Raw genomic sequence first — 19429 nt, 5'->3', positions numbered from 1 at the left:
ATGTCGTAACATCTTCTAGCTACTCTATTGAATGAAGGGGTTTCACTACAGACAAATAGGGGGTCATTGATCAATTACCTTTGGAAAAACCAAAAGCACAAACTTGAACTATTTCAGAAATATATAAAGTTTTCTTTTTCAAAACAATTCAGAGCAGTAGTTCTTGTTTTTTTTTTTTTTTTTTTATACTTTAAGTTCTAGGGTACATGTGCATAATGTGTAGGTTTGTTACATATGTATACTTGTGTCATGTTGGTGTGCTGCACCCATCAACTCATCAGCACCCATCAACTCGTCATTTACATCAGGTATAACTCCCAATGCAATCCCTCCCCTCTCCCCCCTCCCCATGATAGGCCCCGATGTGTGATGCTGTTCCCCTTCCCGAGTCCAAGTGATCTCATTGTTCAGTTCCCACCTATGAGTGAGAAAATGCGGTGTTTGGTTTTCTGTTCTTGCAATAGTTTGCTGAGAATGATGGTGTCCAGCTGCATTGCCAAGATAATCTTAAGTCAACAGAGCAGTAGTTCTTAAACAGAGCTCAGTATCAAAATCATCTAAGACAGTTTTAAATACAGACTTTATTGACTCAATCCAGAAATTTTGATTTATGGTTCTGAGAGCGGTTCTCAGATGTGTTTATGTTTTTAAAACTTCCAAATTAATTTTGATGTTTACGTCCAGCTACAAATTACTGGACTAGATATTTTATTGCTCAGTGTCTTCAAAGTTCTTTCTAAATAAGTAAGTCAGTTGTTATTTAATGATGAGTGTGTGTCAGGTTTTGTGCTGGGTACTAGAGCTTTACTTTAGAAAATGAAAATAGATTTGCATCACATATAAATACATTTTATCGACAAAGGGCTAATATCCAGAACCTACAAAGAACTCAAACAAATATACAAGAAAAAAACAAACAACCCCATCAAAAAGTGGGCAAAGGATATGAACAGACATTTCTCAAAGGAAGACATTCATACAGCCAACAGACACATGAAAAAATGCTCGTCATCACTGGCCATCAGAGAAATGCAAATCAAAACCACAATGAGATACCATCTCATATCAATTAGAATGGCAATAATTCAAAAGTCAGAAAACAACAGGTGCTGGAGAGGATGTTGAAAAATAGGAACACTTTTACACTGTTGGTGGGATTGTAAACTAGTTCAACCATTGTGGAAAACAGTATGGCGATTCCTCAAGGATCTAGAACTAGAAATACCATATGACCCAGCCATCGCATTACTGGGTATATACCCAAAGGATTACAAAGCATGCTGCTATGAAGACACATGCACACGTATGTTTATTGTGGCACTATTCACAATAACAAAGACTTGGAATCAACCCAAATGTCCATCAGTGACAGACTGGATTAAGAAAATGTGGCACATATACACCATGGAATACTATGCAACCATAAAAAGGATGAGCTCATGTCCTTTGCAGGGACATGGATGCAGCTGGAAACCATCGTTCTCAGCAAACTATCACAAGAACAGAAAACCAAACACTGCATGTTCTCACTCATAGGTGGGAATTGAACAATGAGATCTCTTGGACATGGGAAGGGGAACATCACACACTGGGGCCTATTATGGGGAATGGGGAGGGGGAAGGGATGGCATTGGGAGTTATACCTGACGTAAATGACGAGATGATGGGTGCTGACGAGTTGACGGGTGCAGCACACCAACATGGTACATGTATATGTGTGTAACAAACCTGCACATTGTGCACATGTACCCTAGAACTTAAAGTATAATAATGAAAAAATAAATAAAGAAAAATAGAGAACACTAAAAAGAAAATAAATAAAATACAAAAATACATTTTATCATTTTGACTTATTTTTGTTTTGTGTTTTAATACTTGATGATTTAGGTAAGTCAAAAAAGTAAAGCCCTAAGGCAGGGGTGTGCAATCATTCAGCTTCCCTGGACCATATTAGAAGAATTCTCTTGGGCCACACATATAATACACTAACACTAATGATAGCTGATCAGCTAAAAAAAAAAAAATAGCAAAAAAAAAAAAAAATCTCATAATGTTTTAAAAAAGTTTACAAATTTGTGCTGAGTTTCATTCAAAGCCCTTCTGGGCCACATGTGGCCTGCGGGCCACGGGTTGGACAAGCTTACTGGGACATGCGTTTATATAAGCACAACCTCAGCTGTAGAAATGGTTGAATTCACCATTCCAGCTAATAAGGAAGTAACACTTTCAAAACATATTATGCCATGTTTATTTTGGTAGACAATACCGATTAGTACCAATCAAATGGGCACCTTCCAAATGGAGAATATTGTGGATCAATTATCCCTGTGTGGAGAGACAATTCAAAATTCAGGTCAACACTTATATGTACCCCCATAACACATGATTAGTGATTTGATGTAATTTGTGAAAACATTAAAATGTGAGTTTACTTCAGAACTTTTTCAGTGAATTAAGAAAATTCTGACTTAGAATTTTTCACTAGAGAATATTTTGAGGCTGAACTCGTTCAATGTACTTATTTGTTATTAAGTAACAGATTACTTAATTAAGTTAGTATTTTTATTTCAGGTTTTTAAGTGTCTGGTAAAAATACAATTGGTTTTGAATAGGGAGACTAATATGGATTAAAGGTAGACATTCTTAAATAATGGAGATAAGAGAATGAATACAAGTTTTTGAAGTGTTGCGATTGAAGAATTGTTATAATAATGAGTGACAATAAGACAGTTTCAAATCACTGCTTAAACATAGCATTGGGCTTTGTTTCCTGGAAATAAAGGATAGTTTACTTAAAAATATATCATTATTGTCCATAATACAAATTTATTAAAGCATTTTCTTCTTTTAATAGACTAGAAGTAAACATCAGAACATATGACAATTCCATTCCAAGTAAGAATTTAGTTAATGAAGTTTAATATTCTTAGATTGGAAAATAATTTTAGGAACTAATGACTAGTGTATTCTAGTAATGTGATAAAGCAGAAACTGCTATGAATTTTTATAAAATTTTTATAAAAGCATGTATGCATGATATTTGTATGTGTATGTCGGTTGGTGTATATGTGTGTGTATATTTCTGGCCTTGATGTAGATTTGCACTCACTGGTTTTGAAGAAAGATTTATTTAGTTTGCTCTCCTTCATAATACAAACCAATTTTACTTGTGTAAGATTCTCTTGTTTTTAGAATTCATAATTACAGTAAAGAGGGCAAATATAGTCAGAGAGATGAAAATAGTTAATAAGCAGCCCACTTGTTAAACAGCTGCAACTTTAGGAACGTTTACCTTAATATACTGAGCTGAAATCTGCCTGCACTGCTATAACTATTACCCATTGATTCTAGCCCACTCCTCAGGATACGTATAAAAAAAGCCTATAACATTGTGATTAAGAGCATGGGCTATGGGGCCAAAGTACCTGGGTTCAAATCAACTCTGCTACTTACTAACTTTATGATTTGGAACAATTAATTTAACCTCTCCCCATCTCTGTGCTTTATTTTTCCACATCTGTAAAATGGAGACAATTATATTATCTAATTCAAAGCATTGTTATAAAGATTAAACAAGTTTACTAAAATGCTTAGAACACAGTCTGGCACATAGTAAACACTACACAAGTGTTAGTGGTTGCAGTTATGCTATTATTACTATGACTACTTTTTGCCAATATAGCAGCTCTTTAAAAATCTAAATATAGTAACCATATCTTTGATTAGTCTCTCCGTCCCCAAGAAAGCTATGTTGAGTTTCGTTACCAGTTCCACTTTTGACATAGTTTATTTGATCTTCCTGATCGCACTATTCTGGTTGTCCTCAAGTATGTATCTGTCCTTCTTTAAATAGAATCTCCAGAATGGAATGCAGTATTTCCACCTAGGGCCCTAATTCCTGCGGTTTAGGATTCCATTGAGGTCAAAGAGGTGCTAGAAGAAACACTCAGATGTAACCAATTAAGACTTTTACTGACTGTTGTCAACATCGTGCTAGTTATTATGAAGACTATAGAAGAAGTTATATTGTCTGCAATCTAACTAAAGTGACATAAAGAAAAAAAAGCCAGGATAGAGGAGATGATGTAGATATTTTCAACGAAACAGTAAATCTCTATTTTCTATTCCTACTGTCTGATTATATTATTTTACCATCATGATTTAAGTATCTGTGAAAATTAGTTTAATGTAGAAAATAAAATTACAAATTTCATTTTTAATAAAATTCAATGGTAAATAAGAAAAATAGTTTTTATTTTCTCTGATTGCTATGCAAATAAACTAGGAACTCTGAGAAAAAATCTATATTTTAATTTATAACTTAGCTTAATTTAAATAATATGTTTCTTACTCAAGAATATTTCAGGTCTGTGGAACATCTGACATTAACTCCAAATTGTTTATTATCCTTTCTCATTTAGTCAGCGAATCAAGCAGAAAACCATGGAATCAAAAACACTTTGCTTTGACATTTCCCAGATCACCCCAGAGAGGTACAAATGATAAATCAAGACCTTTGAAATCACAAATAACAGTTACTGTAAGTATAGAAAAAGTCATTTTTAAAAAGAAAATCTAAATTGGTAAAGCATATATAAATATAAGTAAGACCTTTGTAACTTGACTTTTACTACCTGTTGGAAGTTTTTTTTTTTTAATTTGTAATTCTCTGTACAACAGACTGCCCCTACTGCTTTAGATTAAGCTCATATTTCTGCATAATTATCCACATCAAAGACATTATCTAAGCAAGCTGGAGAACCTAATACTGCACCTGGCAAGTTCTATCAGGACATGTTTACCAACTGCAAAAAAGCAGTTAAAATTTATATATTAGAGCAGAAACTGATCTTGATGAGGTTTCAAGGCCTCCTTATTTTACAAAATATGAAATTCAGGAGACTCGATATTAAGAGATTCAACTTTTCTACTGTTTCTCTAAAGTGGAGTTATCCTATCAATTAGCAAAAGGAAAAACAAGCATGTATAGATCACCTATTATGATATCAAACAATTTTAAAGCATCTCCCAGAGTGAAGTTACAGTCAGTGCATTTATTCGAGAGTAATTTATTACATCTGTAGTGATCCAACTTTCATGCTTCTCTTCAGTTCATCTTTTAATTCCATATTACCATTTGCTTGTTGGCACCTCTACTGAATAGTTGAGGGAAAATAAGAAGCAATTCTAAAAACAGTCTTTACGGTTATTTATGACAACTAGCTAGATTTGGCAAATATTTGAGTAAGAGTTGAAAATAAATTATGCCACTGCTGCACAAGTTAATGTGAATCAAGCATGTGTTTATTTCATTCAGTTTATGTCTTTGTTTCTTTTTTTGTGCAGTGCAGTTGGGGTCACAGAATCTCAATTTTACAAGGCACTTTAAAAGCAGGAGTAGAAATTAAGCTAGGGTTTTACAACTATTACAGGAACTGTCATAACAAACTTCAAGTGGATCAGTTTATTTCTGATTTAACTTGGGGATAGACAGTGTTCAGTTTTTTCCAAAAGATTCTCCCCATATAGAATTCCCAGAAGTCTACTGTTGGTTTTTGAGGACAAGTCCTGGAATGTCATAGATCACTGTGGGCCTGCTCTAATATCAATTAGAGAATCTAAGAATCATTAATGGAATCATAAAGTTCCCACTAAAGTCATTTTATTTCCAAAGTGGAGTTATCTCTCTCTTTCTGTCTCTCTCTTTCACACACACACACACACACACACACACACAACCTTGAAAGAGAGAAAAAAAAAAAAAAACTAAGTTTAAATAGATGGTTAGTAGAAATATAAACTTTTTATGTTTCAATATAGAAAGATATAACTCATTCACAAATGTGTATTATATTCTAACCAGTCTTTTCAGAGGCATGACCATGACAAAAGAAAACTAGAGGAAGGCCAGAAACCAGATCATCTATGGATAAGGCATTCTTTAAGAAAAATTTTGCAACGACCACCTATTTACACAGCTGCCAGGGAACAGACTCCATTCAGACACCTTTATACTTCCAAAACACATCTTAAAAAAGCAGAATATAAGAACTCCAAAGATGAAAACAGAGGAACACCTTTGAAGAAAGATTCCAAGAAAAAAGAAGGCTCATATGCAACAAATCCAGAATCCAAGCAAGCAGTAGAAGATGAGAAAACTAAAAGACAAAATGAGGCAGATAAAACTCCCTTAAAATCATCACATGAAAATGAACCACCTAAGAAGTCAAAACCCAATTTAGAAACAAATCCAGAATCCCAAAATTCTAAGACAGCCTCAAAAAATCATTCACAAAAAGATAAGAAAGATTCAAAGAATTCCAAGAAGACGAACACTAAATTCATATATACAAAGAACAATGCAAAGAAAGATTTGAAGAGGTCAAAGACTAGTAATGATACCATATCAGAGATTGCTCAGAAGATAGTTTAAATGCTGATTTCCTCATGTTAGTGGGAGAGTCTGATGATGAATCCATAAATTTTGATACATGGTTAAGGAATTATTCACGGAATAATTCAAAGAAGCCTGCAAAGAAGGACGCAAAAAAGAGTGCAAAGAAAAGCTCTGATGCTGAATCTGAAGACTTAAAGGATGCTAAGAAAGATTCAAAGAAAGATAAGAAAAATGTCAAGAAAGATGACAAGAAAAAGGATGTAAAGAAGGACACAGAGTCTACTGATGCTGACTCTGGAGACTCAAAGGATTCAAGGAAAGAGACAAAGAAGGATAAGAAAAATTTAAAGAAAGATGACAAGAAAAAGGACACAAAGAATTACCCAGAGTCTACTGATACTGAATCAGGAGATGCAAAGGATGTAAGCAAAGATTTAAGAAAGTCAAAGAAGGCTTCAAAGAAAGATGACAAGAAAAAGGATGTGAAGAAAAGTACAGTCTCTACTGATTCTGAATCTGAATTGGAGTCAAAGAAAAGTCAGAAAGATGAAAAAAAGGATAAAAAAGGTTCAAAGACAGATAGTAAAAAGTCTGTCAAGAGTGATGAAGAATCTACTGATGCTGACTCTGAACCAAAAGGAGATTCAAAAAAGGGTAAAAAGGACGAAAAGAAGTGGAGGAAAGATTTAAAGAAAGATGACAAAAGAAGGATGCAAAGAAAAATGCGGAATCCACTGAAACTGAATCTGATTTGGAGTTAAAGAAAGAAAAGAAAGACTCAAAGAAGGAAAGGAAAGGTTCGAAGAAAGATGTCAAGAAGGATGCAAGGAAGGACACAGAGTCTACTGATGCTGAATTTGATGAATCTTCCAAGACAGGCTTTAAAACATCTACACAAATCAAAAGTTCAGATACTGAATCTGAAGAGGCACTATATAAACCTGGGGCTAAGAAGAAAATTGATGAATTGTATGGCATATCTGGAAATTCAAACCTGGAAGGACTGGAATTAAGGAGAGGATTCAGAATGGCATCCAAAAAGACTACATTCAAGGAAAAAGGGGAAAAGGCAAGTATAGGTAGAGTTCCTCCATCAAGAGAAAGACCATCACTCCCTGCTTGTGAGCCTTCTCTACCATCACCAAAAGTCAAACGTCTTTGTCGGTGCAAGATGCCTCCTCCACCTCCAAAACCAAGATATGCTCCTTTGGTAAGTTTACTATTGTTTTATTTTTAGGCTAAAATGGATATAAAAAAAAGACATTTTTAAAGTCTGAATTTCTGTTTTCTCCAAATAATAGTTATCTTTTACTAGAATATTGACAACTTTATAACTCAAAGGTAAGAAAAATAAAGAGTACCTCACAAGGATGCAGAATATTGCAAAAAAGTTATAAATTCAAGAGAATAGAAATTATTTTGACTAGAGAAGAGAGAAATGACTTGTGATTTAAGAAAACATGTGAAGTTATGTATAAAGAAGTTCATTTTGCAAAAAAAAGAAAGTGGTTAAGTTTTATGCTTGGAAAAGAACAAAAATGAAAATTGACTAAAACTTCTACAGGGGCAGATTTAAGCGAGATATAAAGACATTTCCTGAGAAGTTGATGAATACAGTAAAAGCTAGATTAACCAAAATGCATATGTAGCAGGTGGAATACATGCCAAGATTCAGTTGTGCAAAAAATAAATAAATTATTTAATCCATATCTTAAGTGGAGTTTTTATGAGCCCTCATTATAACTGATATCAGGGAACAAAAGTTAACTTTTCAGAAATAAATATATCTTCTCTAATTTATAAGTCTCATGTTAACTTTATCTATTTGGAGTTAAATACTCTGCCAACTTAAAGGTAATACTTCTCTCATCTAGGAGACTTTCCCTTCAATCCCTTCCCCAAATAGTCTGATTGTAAGGGAAAGCTTAAATAGACATCTTACATTAGACAGAGGAGTTCTGGATTAGTCCTCACACTGCTGATAAAGATATACCTGAGACTGAGCAATTTACAAAAGAAAGAGGTTTAATTGGACTCACAGTTCCATGTGTCTGGGGAGGCCTCACAATCGTGACAGAAGGCAAGGAGGAGCAAGTCACATCTTACTTGGATGACAGCAGGTAAAGAGAGCTTGTGCAGAGAAGCTCACATTTTTAAAACCATCAGATCTTTTGAGACTTTTCACTATCACAAGAACAGTGTAGGAAAGACCCGCCTCCATAATTCAATCACTTTCCACTGGCGTCCTCCCACAACATGTGTGAATTGTGGAGGTTACAATTCAAGATGAGATTTGGGTGGGACAGGACACAGCCAAACCATATCAAGTCCCTATTCCACATCTTTCCTCCCTTTCTGTCTCTACGATTTTTGGTTGGGAGTAACTAATTTACATGATTTCTGGGCATCAACCTTTGTTTCCTATGCTTGCATGGTATTCATTGTTTATTCTAAGCATGGTAGGGCTGCTGCCCTCTGACCTGTTAAACTCAGGGCATCTGTAGATATGGCTAGTTCTTGACCCTAAGTTTCTCATTTTCATTAATTTCCTCCTCCCTTTTTTCTCCTCATTTCTCCTCCTTGTCACCTTCTTGTTCTTCTAACTCAGGAAATTTATATTTCCTCTTTTAGGCTCAGAGAGATCTATTTGATCTTATATTCCAAATATTTTCTATCTTTGGTTTATAATAAAACTTTACATACATACATCAATTTACTCCTAATATATTCATATTTTTTGGAAGATAAAAACACCTTGTATCATTCTCAGAGAGCCTGGGTTTCAAGTCTAGCTTTCTCCTAGAAGACCCCAGACTCTGCTTTGAGACTCAGAGTTGATTAATGACCCCCTTGCTCTAGGTGATATCTTCTTTCTCCGCCAGATTGAGTTAATGAATGGCTAGCCACTAGTGTGACAATACTTATAAGAAATAAAAGTACACTGGGGAATAATTTTTCAGATAAATAAGAAGAAAGACTCTCAAATAGCTAGGCTCTTTTCCACAGGCAGTTTTTAGGAAAAGTAAGTAACATATAAGAAAAAAATTGAGTACAAGGATTAATTTTAATTTTAAAAAACGTCTTTCAGGATATGTTCTAGGCTTGTACAATTCATGCCAAGTCTCTTTAATAAACTTCCATATGCATTCCCACCATTCAGTTAGGCTTTTCTATCTCTACTACTCCACTGAAACTTTTCCTTTAAAGATTACCAAATACCTTCTTGTGGCCATATCTACAGGCTTTTCCTCCTCTTCAGGTTATTTCATATTCAACAGCATTTAAACTAACCTTTCTGTCTGGAAATACTTGCATTACTTCACTTCTATGACTCTGTGTTCTCCTGTTTTTATTTCTACATGTGGTAGCTTTTAATCACCTTTATTGTATCCTTTTCTGCCTCATTATTAAAAATTGGAATGATCCTTTCTTTGTTCTGGACACTCTCTATTTACAATACTCCCTTTGTGAGTTTATAGTGTTAAATGGCTTTAAATATTACCTATGTATTGATGATTACAAAATTAATATCTCCAGTTATGACCTTCCCATTGAGCTCCAAAATCTCTCCAGCCACTTACTTGAAATCTCCACTATAGTATCTACTGGGCATCTCAAACTTAAAATGTTTAAATAGTACTTTTAACCACGCACTAAGTTCTATTCCTCCCTTAGCCTTCTTCATCTTATCAGATGGCATCACCATCCAGCCAGTTCATTTTTTTAAGCCTGGATATAATATCTTTCTCACTTCTTTTTCTCACTCTCCACAGGTAATCAATCAGCAAGACTTGTTTACTCTACCTCCAAAATATATCCTGAATGAGTCCGCTTTCCTTATCTCCATTACTACCACCTTCATTGCTCCAGTCATCACCATAATTACCATCTAGCTATCCATTAACTCATTATGTTGCCCAGGTTGGTCTTGAACTCCTGTGCTCAAGCAATCTTCCAGCTTTGTCTTCCCAAAGTGCTGAGATTGTAGGTGTAAGCCACCATGTCTGGCAGAATAAAATTTCTTACTCTAGCTTTCAGTGTCTGCAATCTTTAGCACCTACCCATTTTTCTCCATAATCATGTAGCACTTTTTGTTTTTTCTCTTGTCATCTAGCCAAACTGGCATTCTTTTTGTTTCTCACAAACACCAAGATTGTTTTCTCCCAAAGCTTTTTCATGTGCTGTTTCCATTGATTGGAATGTTCCTCCCACAGATCTTTGCATGCCTATTCCTTTTCATTATTTAGTTTTTCAGCTTAAGTGTTCTCTTTAGAGAAGCCTTCCCTGACTACGTTACTTTATGTTACCCTCTCCTCCACCACTATCCAGTCACCCTCCAAACACTGCATCATACATTGTTTGGCTTCACTGAATTTATCTTTATATAAAATTATATTTTATTCATATGTTTGTTAATTATATTGGTCATCAGAATTCAGGTTCTATGCAGGCAGTGAATCTTGCCTGTTTTTTCATATGAAAAAACAGGCAGTGAAAAACAGGCAAGATTCACTGCCTGCATAGAACCTGAATTCTGATATATAATATATATTTGGTATATATGTAAATATAATATATATAATAATTATAATAATTAATATAATGCAATATATATATATATATCTCCACAGATTCAAAAACAGCACCTATGTTATATTTAGTTGGTTGAGAATTTAGTTCCTCTAAAGAGCTACATATCACAGTAGTTGAGATTCGGATATCCCTTTTTCCAAGCATTTTTGCACTAGATATATCATTAAAACAAGTAAAGTATTTTTTTAAGTGGGGGGAGTCACAAAAATGCACTTTACATTCTAATTGGATGTCTGAAAGAGAATACCTACGTACCATGCTCAATTGTGTATGGGGAACTTATGAACAAACTTTGTTATTAAATCTTATGGAGTTTTCTCCTTTGTTTGTTTGTTTGTTTGTTTTTTAATACAGGCTTGAAGAATGATGGTTTTTCTCCTTTTCTCCTCTCCTGGAGTCCTAGTGATTCTCACAGCAGCACATAAGCACATAAGAACCACATAAGTAGTGCTGTGTTTCAGGGTCAACACTGTTTACACTCCTGTATTAAGATTATTTACATTTATATTATGTTTATAAATCTTAGCAATATTCTCAAACATAGTGAAGAATTCTATATATTCCAGCTGCTAAGGTAGAAAAGTAGGGTGTTATGTTTAGGGAGTTTTGATTTCCATTCTGTATGTGTATATATAATGTTTAACAAAAATAGAAATACAACAACAGAAACAATATAAATATGTAAAGAAAAGCTAATCATTTAGATCCTTATGTCCACTTTCTGATGCCATATCTCCCTACTTTCTCATCTTCTGAGGTAAACAATGTTAGCAGCCTGGGATCCATTTTTCTCTCTTACACCATTTCCTTGTATAAGTAAATGTAAGGAGGGAGAGAGAGAGAGAGAGAGAGAGAGAGAGAGGAGAGAGAGAGAGAGAGAGAGAGAGAGAGAGAATTACGTAGTTTGTTTTGACCAAAATACAATCATGCACATGTAGTAAAGTACAACTTATTTTCTCACTTGACAATACCATGGTCATCCATATAAGTCATTAGACATACATCTAATGTTATTGTTCTTATTTCCACCTTGCTTATGAAAACACACACAGAATTTTATCTGTCAATTCCACACATTCTGAATTTGTTTTCTTTTCATCTTTTAAGTTTTTATTTTTGCTTAGCTCTCTACTTCTCATTCCCACTTTCATCCCTCACTTTTTTCTCCTTTCTAGGTACCACTTATCAACAACTTACTATATTTCATTCCATACTTCTCTCTAAAGTTCACTTTACAATATCAAACATTCAAACACACACAGACACATACACACACACACATAGTGTTGGCATCTGGGAGCAGGCGAGAAAGTGTCTGGCAGCTGGGAGCAGGAGGAAGTGAGGTTTTCTTATTGTTTTATTTAAAAATAAAGAAATAATACATACTTCTTTGCATCTTGGTCAGCAATAGTTGTTAGAGCTCCTCCTAACTTTTGCCATTTTAATGGATGCATAATGATATCTCCTTGGTACTTTAATTTGGATTTTCCTGAATGCTAGTTAGTTTAAATATCTTTTGAATGTTTGTCATACCATAAGTTTGATCTTTTGAGAATCATTTCTTTGTATTCTTTGTCCATTTTTCACATGGTTTATTTATGTTTCCTGCATTTATTGAAGTATCTTTGCATATTATAGGTATTACTCCTTCATCTGTCTTCCTTGTTGTATTTTCCCTAACTTTCATGCCTAGTAATTATTTTGCAGTGCATTTTGCTGTGCACAAATGCTAAATTTTTACATAGTCAAATACATCTATAATTTCTTTGGTTGTTTCTTGGCTGTCTGTATTAGTGAAAGTTATCTTCTCCACAGAGTACTTTTTAACAGGGACTAAAACAAACAAAAACTAGTCCTTAGTAAATAATAAACTGTCATCAATGTCCAAATTGAGCATTGTGACAATCAAGGTTTTATTGTACTGAAATGAGTTAACAAAGGAGATGTCCTAATGTCTTTCCCAAAATAATTAAATACATTATTTGAAAAATTGAAAGTCTCATGCAGGTTGTATAATCTAGTGGCTACTGCATACAGCTTTGGAGTCAAATAGTTTGGATTTAAATCCTTGCTCTGTCACTTACTAGCAGGATACTTTTCCCCAAAAGTATCTTTCTTAATCACTTGGAATATTATTTTTTCTCAAGTATAAAATGGGCTATTAATAAGACCCTACCTATAGGACAATGAAACATGTAATGTGTTTAGTATATCATCTGCTATTTTATTATGCATATTCAGGGAGCACCACTCCTATCAACATCCCTCAAATAACAATGCATGTGGCTTTTAATTTCATCCAGGTTATATGAGCACAATGTAAAAGAAACCAATGTATTAGAACATGTTTAATTCAACAAATAAACCAATCAATATTTTTAACTGCCACTCTCTCCTCAATAAAATTAATTAATTGATAGCATATTTCATTTTCCAGGAGGAATTATCATTTTCTGAGCATGCAGAGGTTACATGATATTATGCTCAATACTTGGCAATTGATTAAAAAGCTTATCTTTCAGTTTCTATAGTTAGGAGTCAAAAGGAGACAGACTAAATAATCAGAAAACCCAAACTAAGGAGGCTGCAAGTTGATTCATTGTTCCTATTCAAGGAAAGTGGGTGTTGTTGTTGTTGTTTTGTATTAAACTGGAAAGCACTTCAAGGAAGTAGTTATTTCAGGTGAAATCAGTCAAAACACAAATTGAAGCAAAACACATAAGAACTGTCGAACTTGGTTCACTTTATGCTTTTTATTTTTTTCTGGGATACATGTTGCTTCATAATAAAATAAAGCAAGTAAATCCCTCTCTTATTCTGGGCCCGATTTCTCATCTCTAAAATGAAAAATTGAACTAGATAAGCTGTAATTTCAAATTGTATGGCTAGCATAGTGGGATGGATTTGTCATTTCTTAGTTGCACCTGCCTGAAAGATATAGGTCATATGTCTGCCCATAACACTGATGGACTACAGATAGAATATGAGGCTAACCAGATAGCAGAAGTGACTGACACACTAGAGCACAAAAAATAATGGTAACATTGAATGGAAATTATTACCACGAGAAATTATTCTTAGAAGGATTCATGAATTATTGGCTACCAATGATTTCTAAAGGTTTTTGAAACATGTTAGAGATCTTTGTACAATATATAATCATGACTGGGGAGGTCATTTCTTTATGAAACTATTATTACCTGATTTTTTTTTTTTTTTTTTTTTGAGATGGAGTCTCACGCGATCTCGGCTCACTGCCACCTCCACTTCCGGGTTCAAGCGATTTTCCTGCCTCAGCCTCCCGTGTAGCTGGGACTATAGGTGCCCGCCACCACGCCCAGCTAATTTTTTTGTATTTTTAGTAGAGATAGGATTTCACCGTGTTAGCCAGGATGGTTTCGATCTCCTGACTTCGTGATCTGACCACCTCGGCTTCCCAAAGTGCTGAGATTACAGGTGTCAGCCACCGCACCCGGCCACCTGACTTTATCTATTAAAAAGAATACTGGCATTGTTTTAATTTGAAGCAATCTCACGTATTTGATAAAGTGACAGTCAAGTACCAGTGTAACTGAATGTCCCAGATAGATAGAAAGACATAAGTGCTACTAATATGTTTCTGTTTTTATTTCCTTTGCTGGTTATTTCCATATCTCTGAATAATATATTTATGTGACTACTTCTCAATTTTACACATTTTCCTTTGGTTTTCTTCCATAACAGATAAAGATATAGGTTGTGTACATCATCCTCTCTTATTCTCTCTTTCTAATTGGGTCCTATATTTGATTTTTAATATATGTGCCAATTACCTTTATAACATTAAATATTATATTTGTAGCCTTTTTCCTACACTTTTTCCTTACTTTTCTCTTCAGTTCTTCATTTCTGTACCTTTTCTTTAGTTCTTTTTTAAAAAGTGCTCTTTTAATAGTTCCCTGCAATGACCTCTCACTGAATATTACAGTCTTGTCTGTACCTACATTAACTTGTGATCTCTTGCCTTTATAAAATCTATGTCTCTTCCTTTAACTTCCCTGAGTTTCTACTATTGTGGTTTTCTTTCTTGCTCCTACTTTTCTTTTTCGTCTCCTACTACTGTTTCTCTATTTTCAATTCTTGAACTTCTTCCTCTTACTACATCCAACTCAAAGTTGTTTTCTATGGCTCAGTTATTAGACCTCGACTCTTCTCTATATACTCTGGAAGCATTAATCTATTACTATGGCTTAAATTTTCGCTTCTTTGTAGACATTTCAAACTGTATATCCCTAGACTATTTTCTCATCCTAACTCTTGTCTATTATCTCCTATATTCAAATAATTTCAAAGCTCCATGAGATCAGAAAAAATGAAAATTTTTAAATTCATTTTTAATTTAAATTTAATCCACCATTAGGGCCTTTTCTGTTATTCTAGTAGAGTCATCTGCAAATGAGAAATATAGTACCTAACCTACCCATTATAACAAATTGTTCTTAGATTCAAATACTAAAAAACGGTGTGAAAGGGTTTTATAAATGGCAAATCATTATACAAATGTAAGACTTTATTACTACTATTACTGCCTTATGCTTTCATTTATATTACTCCTCTTTTTTCTTGCAATGGGTTTCTCCTTCTTCTCCAGTTGTCTTCTTCAAAGCTCAGTTTTCCCTCAAAACGCTGTAACACTTACATTGCTATTTGTTGGTTGATATTAATAGTGTGTTCTAATTCTTTCCAACCCCTGTAACACTCAGAATATTGTTCTGCATGTAGAAGATGAATAACAACTAATTTGTTGACTGATTAACTTAAAAGTTTGGTAATGAGAGTTTATATTTGGAATTTTATCATATTTAGGAGAATTATCAATCTTTATTTCTATGTTTCATCTCATATTCCTTGAGCAAATATTCTATGTCAGGCACTGTTAAAATCAATGAAGATATAAAAATGCTTGTCTGTTACCTTCAAAGAAGTTAAAATTTTCACCTAGGGAATAAAAATTCTAGCAGCTTTTGTTTTAGTTGTCCTCTCTAAAGAAAGTAGCCTTCTCTGAAAATAGGAACACTCAAAATATTATACAAAATCAGAAGATTTACATTCTTTTCTCATCTATGCAATTTGCTCAGTTATTATTATGATTGTACATTGTATCTGTCTTCTGCTAAAATGTAACTGCATGATGACAAAACTCTTTAATTTGTTTACTAATGTATTTGAAATTCCCAAGAAAGTGGGCACTCAATATTTGTTGAAAAAGTGAATGTGGCATTTGTTAGAGGACTACCAAAAAATGAATGAAGGAATTTCTCAGCAGTTGTATGAACACAGTTGGAGCTAGATAATATCAAATTTAAGTATGTTCGGTTCATACATTTTCATACCACAAACATGAAGTAATATTTCAGCTTGGTTATAAAAGATAAGCAAGATTTTGACAGAGACAATGGAGAAGTTTATATTCAAAATTAGCAACTAGTTAAAAGCAGAATCAGGCTGTGAAATATATTATGAGATGCAATATTACAGCATGATGCCTAAGGATGAAACTAACTGAAGGAGAAAAGAGTTTACAGCCAAGAAGCCATTCAAAGTGGATGGTGGGAGAAACAGTTGGCAAGTGGCATGATAAGCATGATGACAGGCTAAGGTAAATAAAAGCAACAGAAAATATTGTGATGCCTCTTCACAACAAGTTTTTTTTAGAGAAATATTATTCATGTTCTTAGCCCACTTTTTAATGAGATTGTTTGTTTTTTTCCTTGTTGATTTGTTTGAATTTATTGTAGATTCTGGATATTGTTCCTTTGTCAGATATATACATTATCAAGAATCTTTCCCACTCTGTGGATTGTTTGTTTACTCTGCTAACTGTTCCTTTTGTCATGCAAAAGCTCTGTAGTTTAATTAAGTCCCAGCTATTTGTCTTTGTTTTTATTTCATTTGCTTTTGGGATCTTGTTCATGAAATCCTTGCCTAAGTCCAATGTCTAGAAGGGTATTTCCAATGTTGTCTTCTGGAATGTTTATAGTCTCACAAATAACCACTAAAAAACTTACGCATGTAACCAAACACCACCTGGTCCCCAATAACATACGGAAATAAAAAATAAAATAAAATAAAAAACAAACATTAAATTATAAGATAGGTGGGAGGAAGTTCTGGTTCGTCCTATGATATGATAACTTTTTGATGCGTTTTTAAATTGTATGCACTTTGCAAATATTTTTTTTTTCCTATTTTTTGACTGTGTTACTGTGTTGCTACTTTGCTGTGGCCAAGCATAGAAACTCTTTCATCACCAACTGTGAGATTTGGTGTTTTCTTGTTGACCTCTGACTGTCAATAATAAATTCTAATTCCAAACTCTGTCTTTCATAGAAAATGTCTTATTTTCTAGACGTTACTCAAACTCTTTCCTATATGGAAAAAAATTCTACCACCCACTACCATTCTCTGAGCTATCAAGCTGATTCCTCACTAAGGCATTAAGTTTAGTTTTGGTTATTCTTTCCATAATAACTATGGTTTAATCAAGGCTTCTAAAGATCTTAAACTCAAAATCTAAATGAATGAATTTTTAATGTTTGAATTTGGGGTAATGTGAAATGCTCTAGAATGTGACATTTCTAGTGCCTTTCCCAAATCGCAATATACAGGTAGAAGTTATTCCACATATATTAAGGATAAAACAAGCCAACATTTTCTTTCAATTGTTTGGGATTCATAATGATATAGAAAAAATGACTGAACTGTGAATCAAGAGTGCTTTGAAAAGATATATTTCTGAGAGTGAAAACAAGATCTGTATAATAAAAAAATCAAGAAATAGAAATAGATAATTTATATAGGAGTAAATAAATATGAGAGGCAAAATCATGAAAAAATATTGACCATGGTTAGTAATCAGAGCAACCCCAAGATATCATTTTACACCTAGTAATGTGACTACATATATATAAATCTTATGTATATTAACTATATCAATACATAAAATACAATTTTTATATGTATTGTATATGTAAGATATACCTTACAACTGTTGAAGCTTCAGTGACAGCAGTACATTTATCACTGCTGACTTCAGAAGGGGACCACTATAAACCAGCTTAACCTTCCCCTGGGCCTATATGGGAATATGTAGGAAGAGTCATAAATGGTAAAATAATACTTGACTCAACAATCCCACTCCTATAAATATAATAAAAAATTTTCAGAAGAAAATAAAAAGAAAAAACAAACTCCATGCGTAAAGAACGTGATTGCAATACTGTCTATAAGAGAAAATCTTTGGTATAAATGTATAATGTATAAAATTATGTATACTTGTAAATTAATGTATATCTTTGTATAATGTATAAAACTAGAGGGGGGGTTAGTAAGATCTGAAACAGATTAGTATGCATTCATTGAAATAATAATGATGGAGCCTAGGAAACTAGAGGGAAAGGTTTATACTATAAGGCTAAGAGAAACAAGCAAGAAAAAATACTACGGGATTGCAGCTAAACAGAAATCTTCATGTTTGTGGATAAAGAGTATGCGTTAAAATGCAAATTCAAAAATAATTGTGTTAGTGGGTGGAATTTGGGGTGACTACAAGATATTTTAAATGTATTTTCATTTTGTACATTGTATTTTTATTTTTAAAAGTTCTAATCCATTAATGTAATTGTGAAAGTTTAGACTAATGGTGTAACATTGATGGGCCTTGGCTCTTATACAAACATTGATGATTGGACTACCATTCGGTACTTCTCACCCTTCAATGTCCATTAAGATTATTCAGGGAGCTCGATGAATGTGCATATTGCTAGACTATATCTTCAGAGATTTTGACTTGGTAGGTCTGGGATGGAGACCAGGGATCTGCATTTTTAATAAGAAATAATAAAAATTATATCCAAGTTCCCTTTCAACTATGACATTCTGTGCTTTCGTGTGATTCTTAACACACCATAGATGTCTTGATTAATAGACAAATAAAGCCTTCCTTTTTATTTGCATTTTTCTACTTTGTTCCTCAGCCTGAAGCACCGTGGATTCATAAGCTGCTTTAAAGAACAACTGAGCACTTGGTTTCACAGAATGGCCTTACCACAGTAAGCACCAGCTACTCTCAAATGAGCATTTCTACCTCTGTGGAATTGAAATAAAAACAAGTCTTCCATGAGTATCAAGAGCTGCTTTTTTGCATATAATTTACAGAAGTGATTTATAGACATGTTTTTTATTATTTATCAAATATCTCAATTATTCAGACCAAAATAATTTAGCGTTTTCCCCCATATTCTGAAGCTTCAGTCTGGACACTATTTCTGAGTCTGAGTTCAAATGTACTCCCCTTCAAAACTCTTACCATATTTCATTAAATTTCTCTTTTACTTAGCATTCAAAATCAAAGTAAATAAAGAACGAAAGGGAGGAAGTAGATCTTCCACACCCTTAAGA

At 33.7% G+C, this 19429-nt stretch overlaps 1 protein-coding gene across 1 annotated transcript; it reads left to right on the top strand.

Annotated features, from left to right (window-relative positions):
- Positions 1 to 19152, top strand: CYLC1 (cylicin 1). Its single transcript, XM_033233211.1, is given in 7 exon segments — positions 1 to 5; positions 2855 to 2895; positions 4422 to 4540; positions 5864 to 6410; positions 6413 to 7096; positions 7099 to 7607; positions 19006 to 19152. Coding segments are annotated over 7 exon segments (1938 nt in total). The 3' UTR covers positions 19039 to 19152.
- Positions 19153 to 19429: the final 277 nt, after the last annotated feature.

The sequence above is a fragment of the Trachypithecus francoisi genome, unplaced genomic scaffold, assembly GCF_009764315.1.
Source record: "Trachypithecus francoisi isolate TF-2019V2 unplaced genomic scaffold, Tfra_2.0 Contig01451, whole genome shotgun sequence".
Lineage (NCBI taxonomy): Eukaryota > Metazoa > Chordata > Mammalia > Primates > Cercopithecidae > Trachypithecus > Trachypithecus francoisi.
The sequence above is the reverse complement of the archived record's forward strand: the minus strand, read 5'-3'. Positions and strand labels throughout refer to the sequence as shown.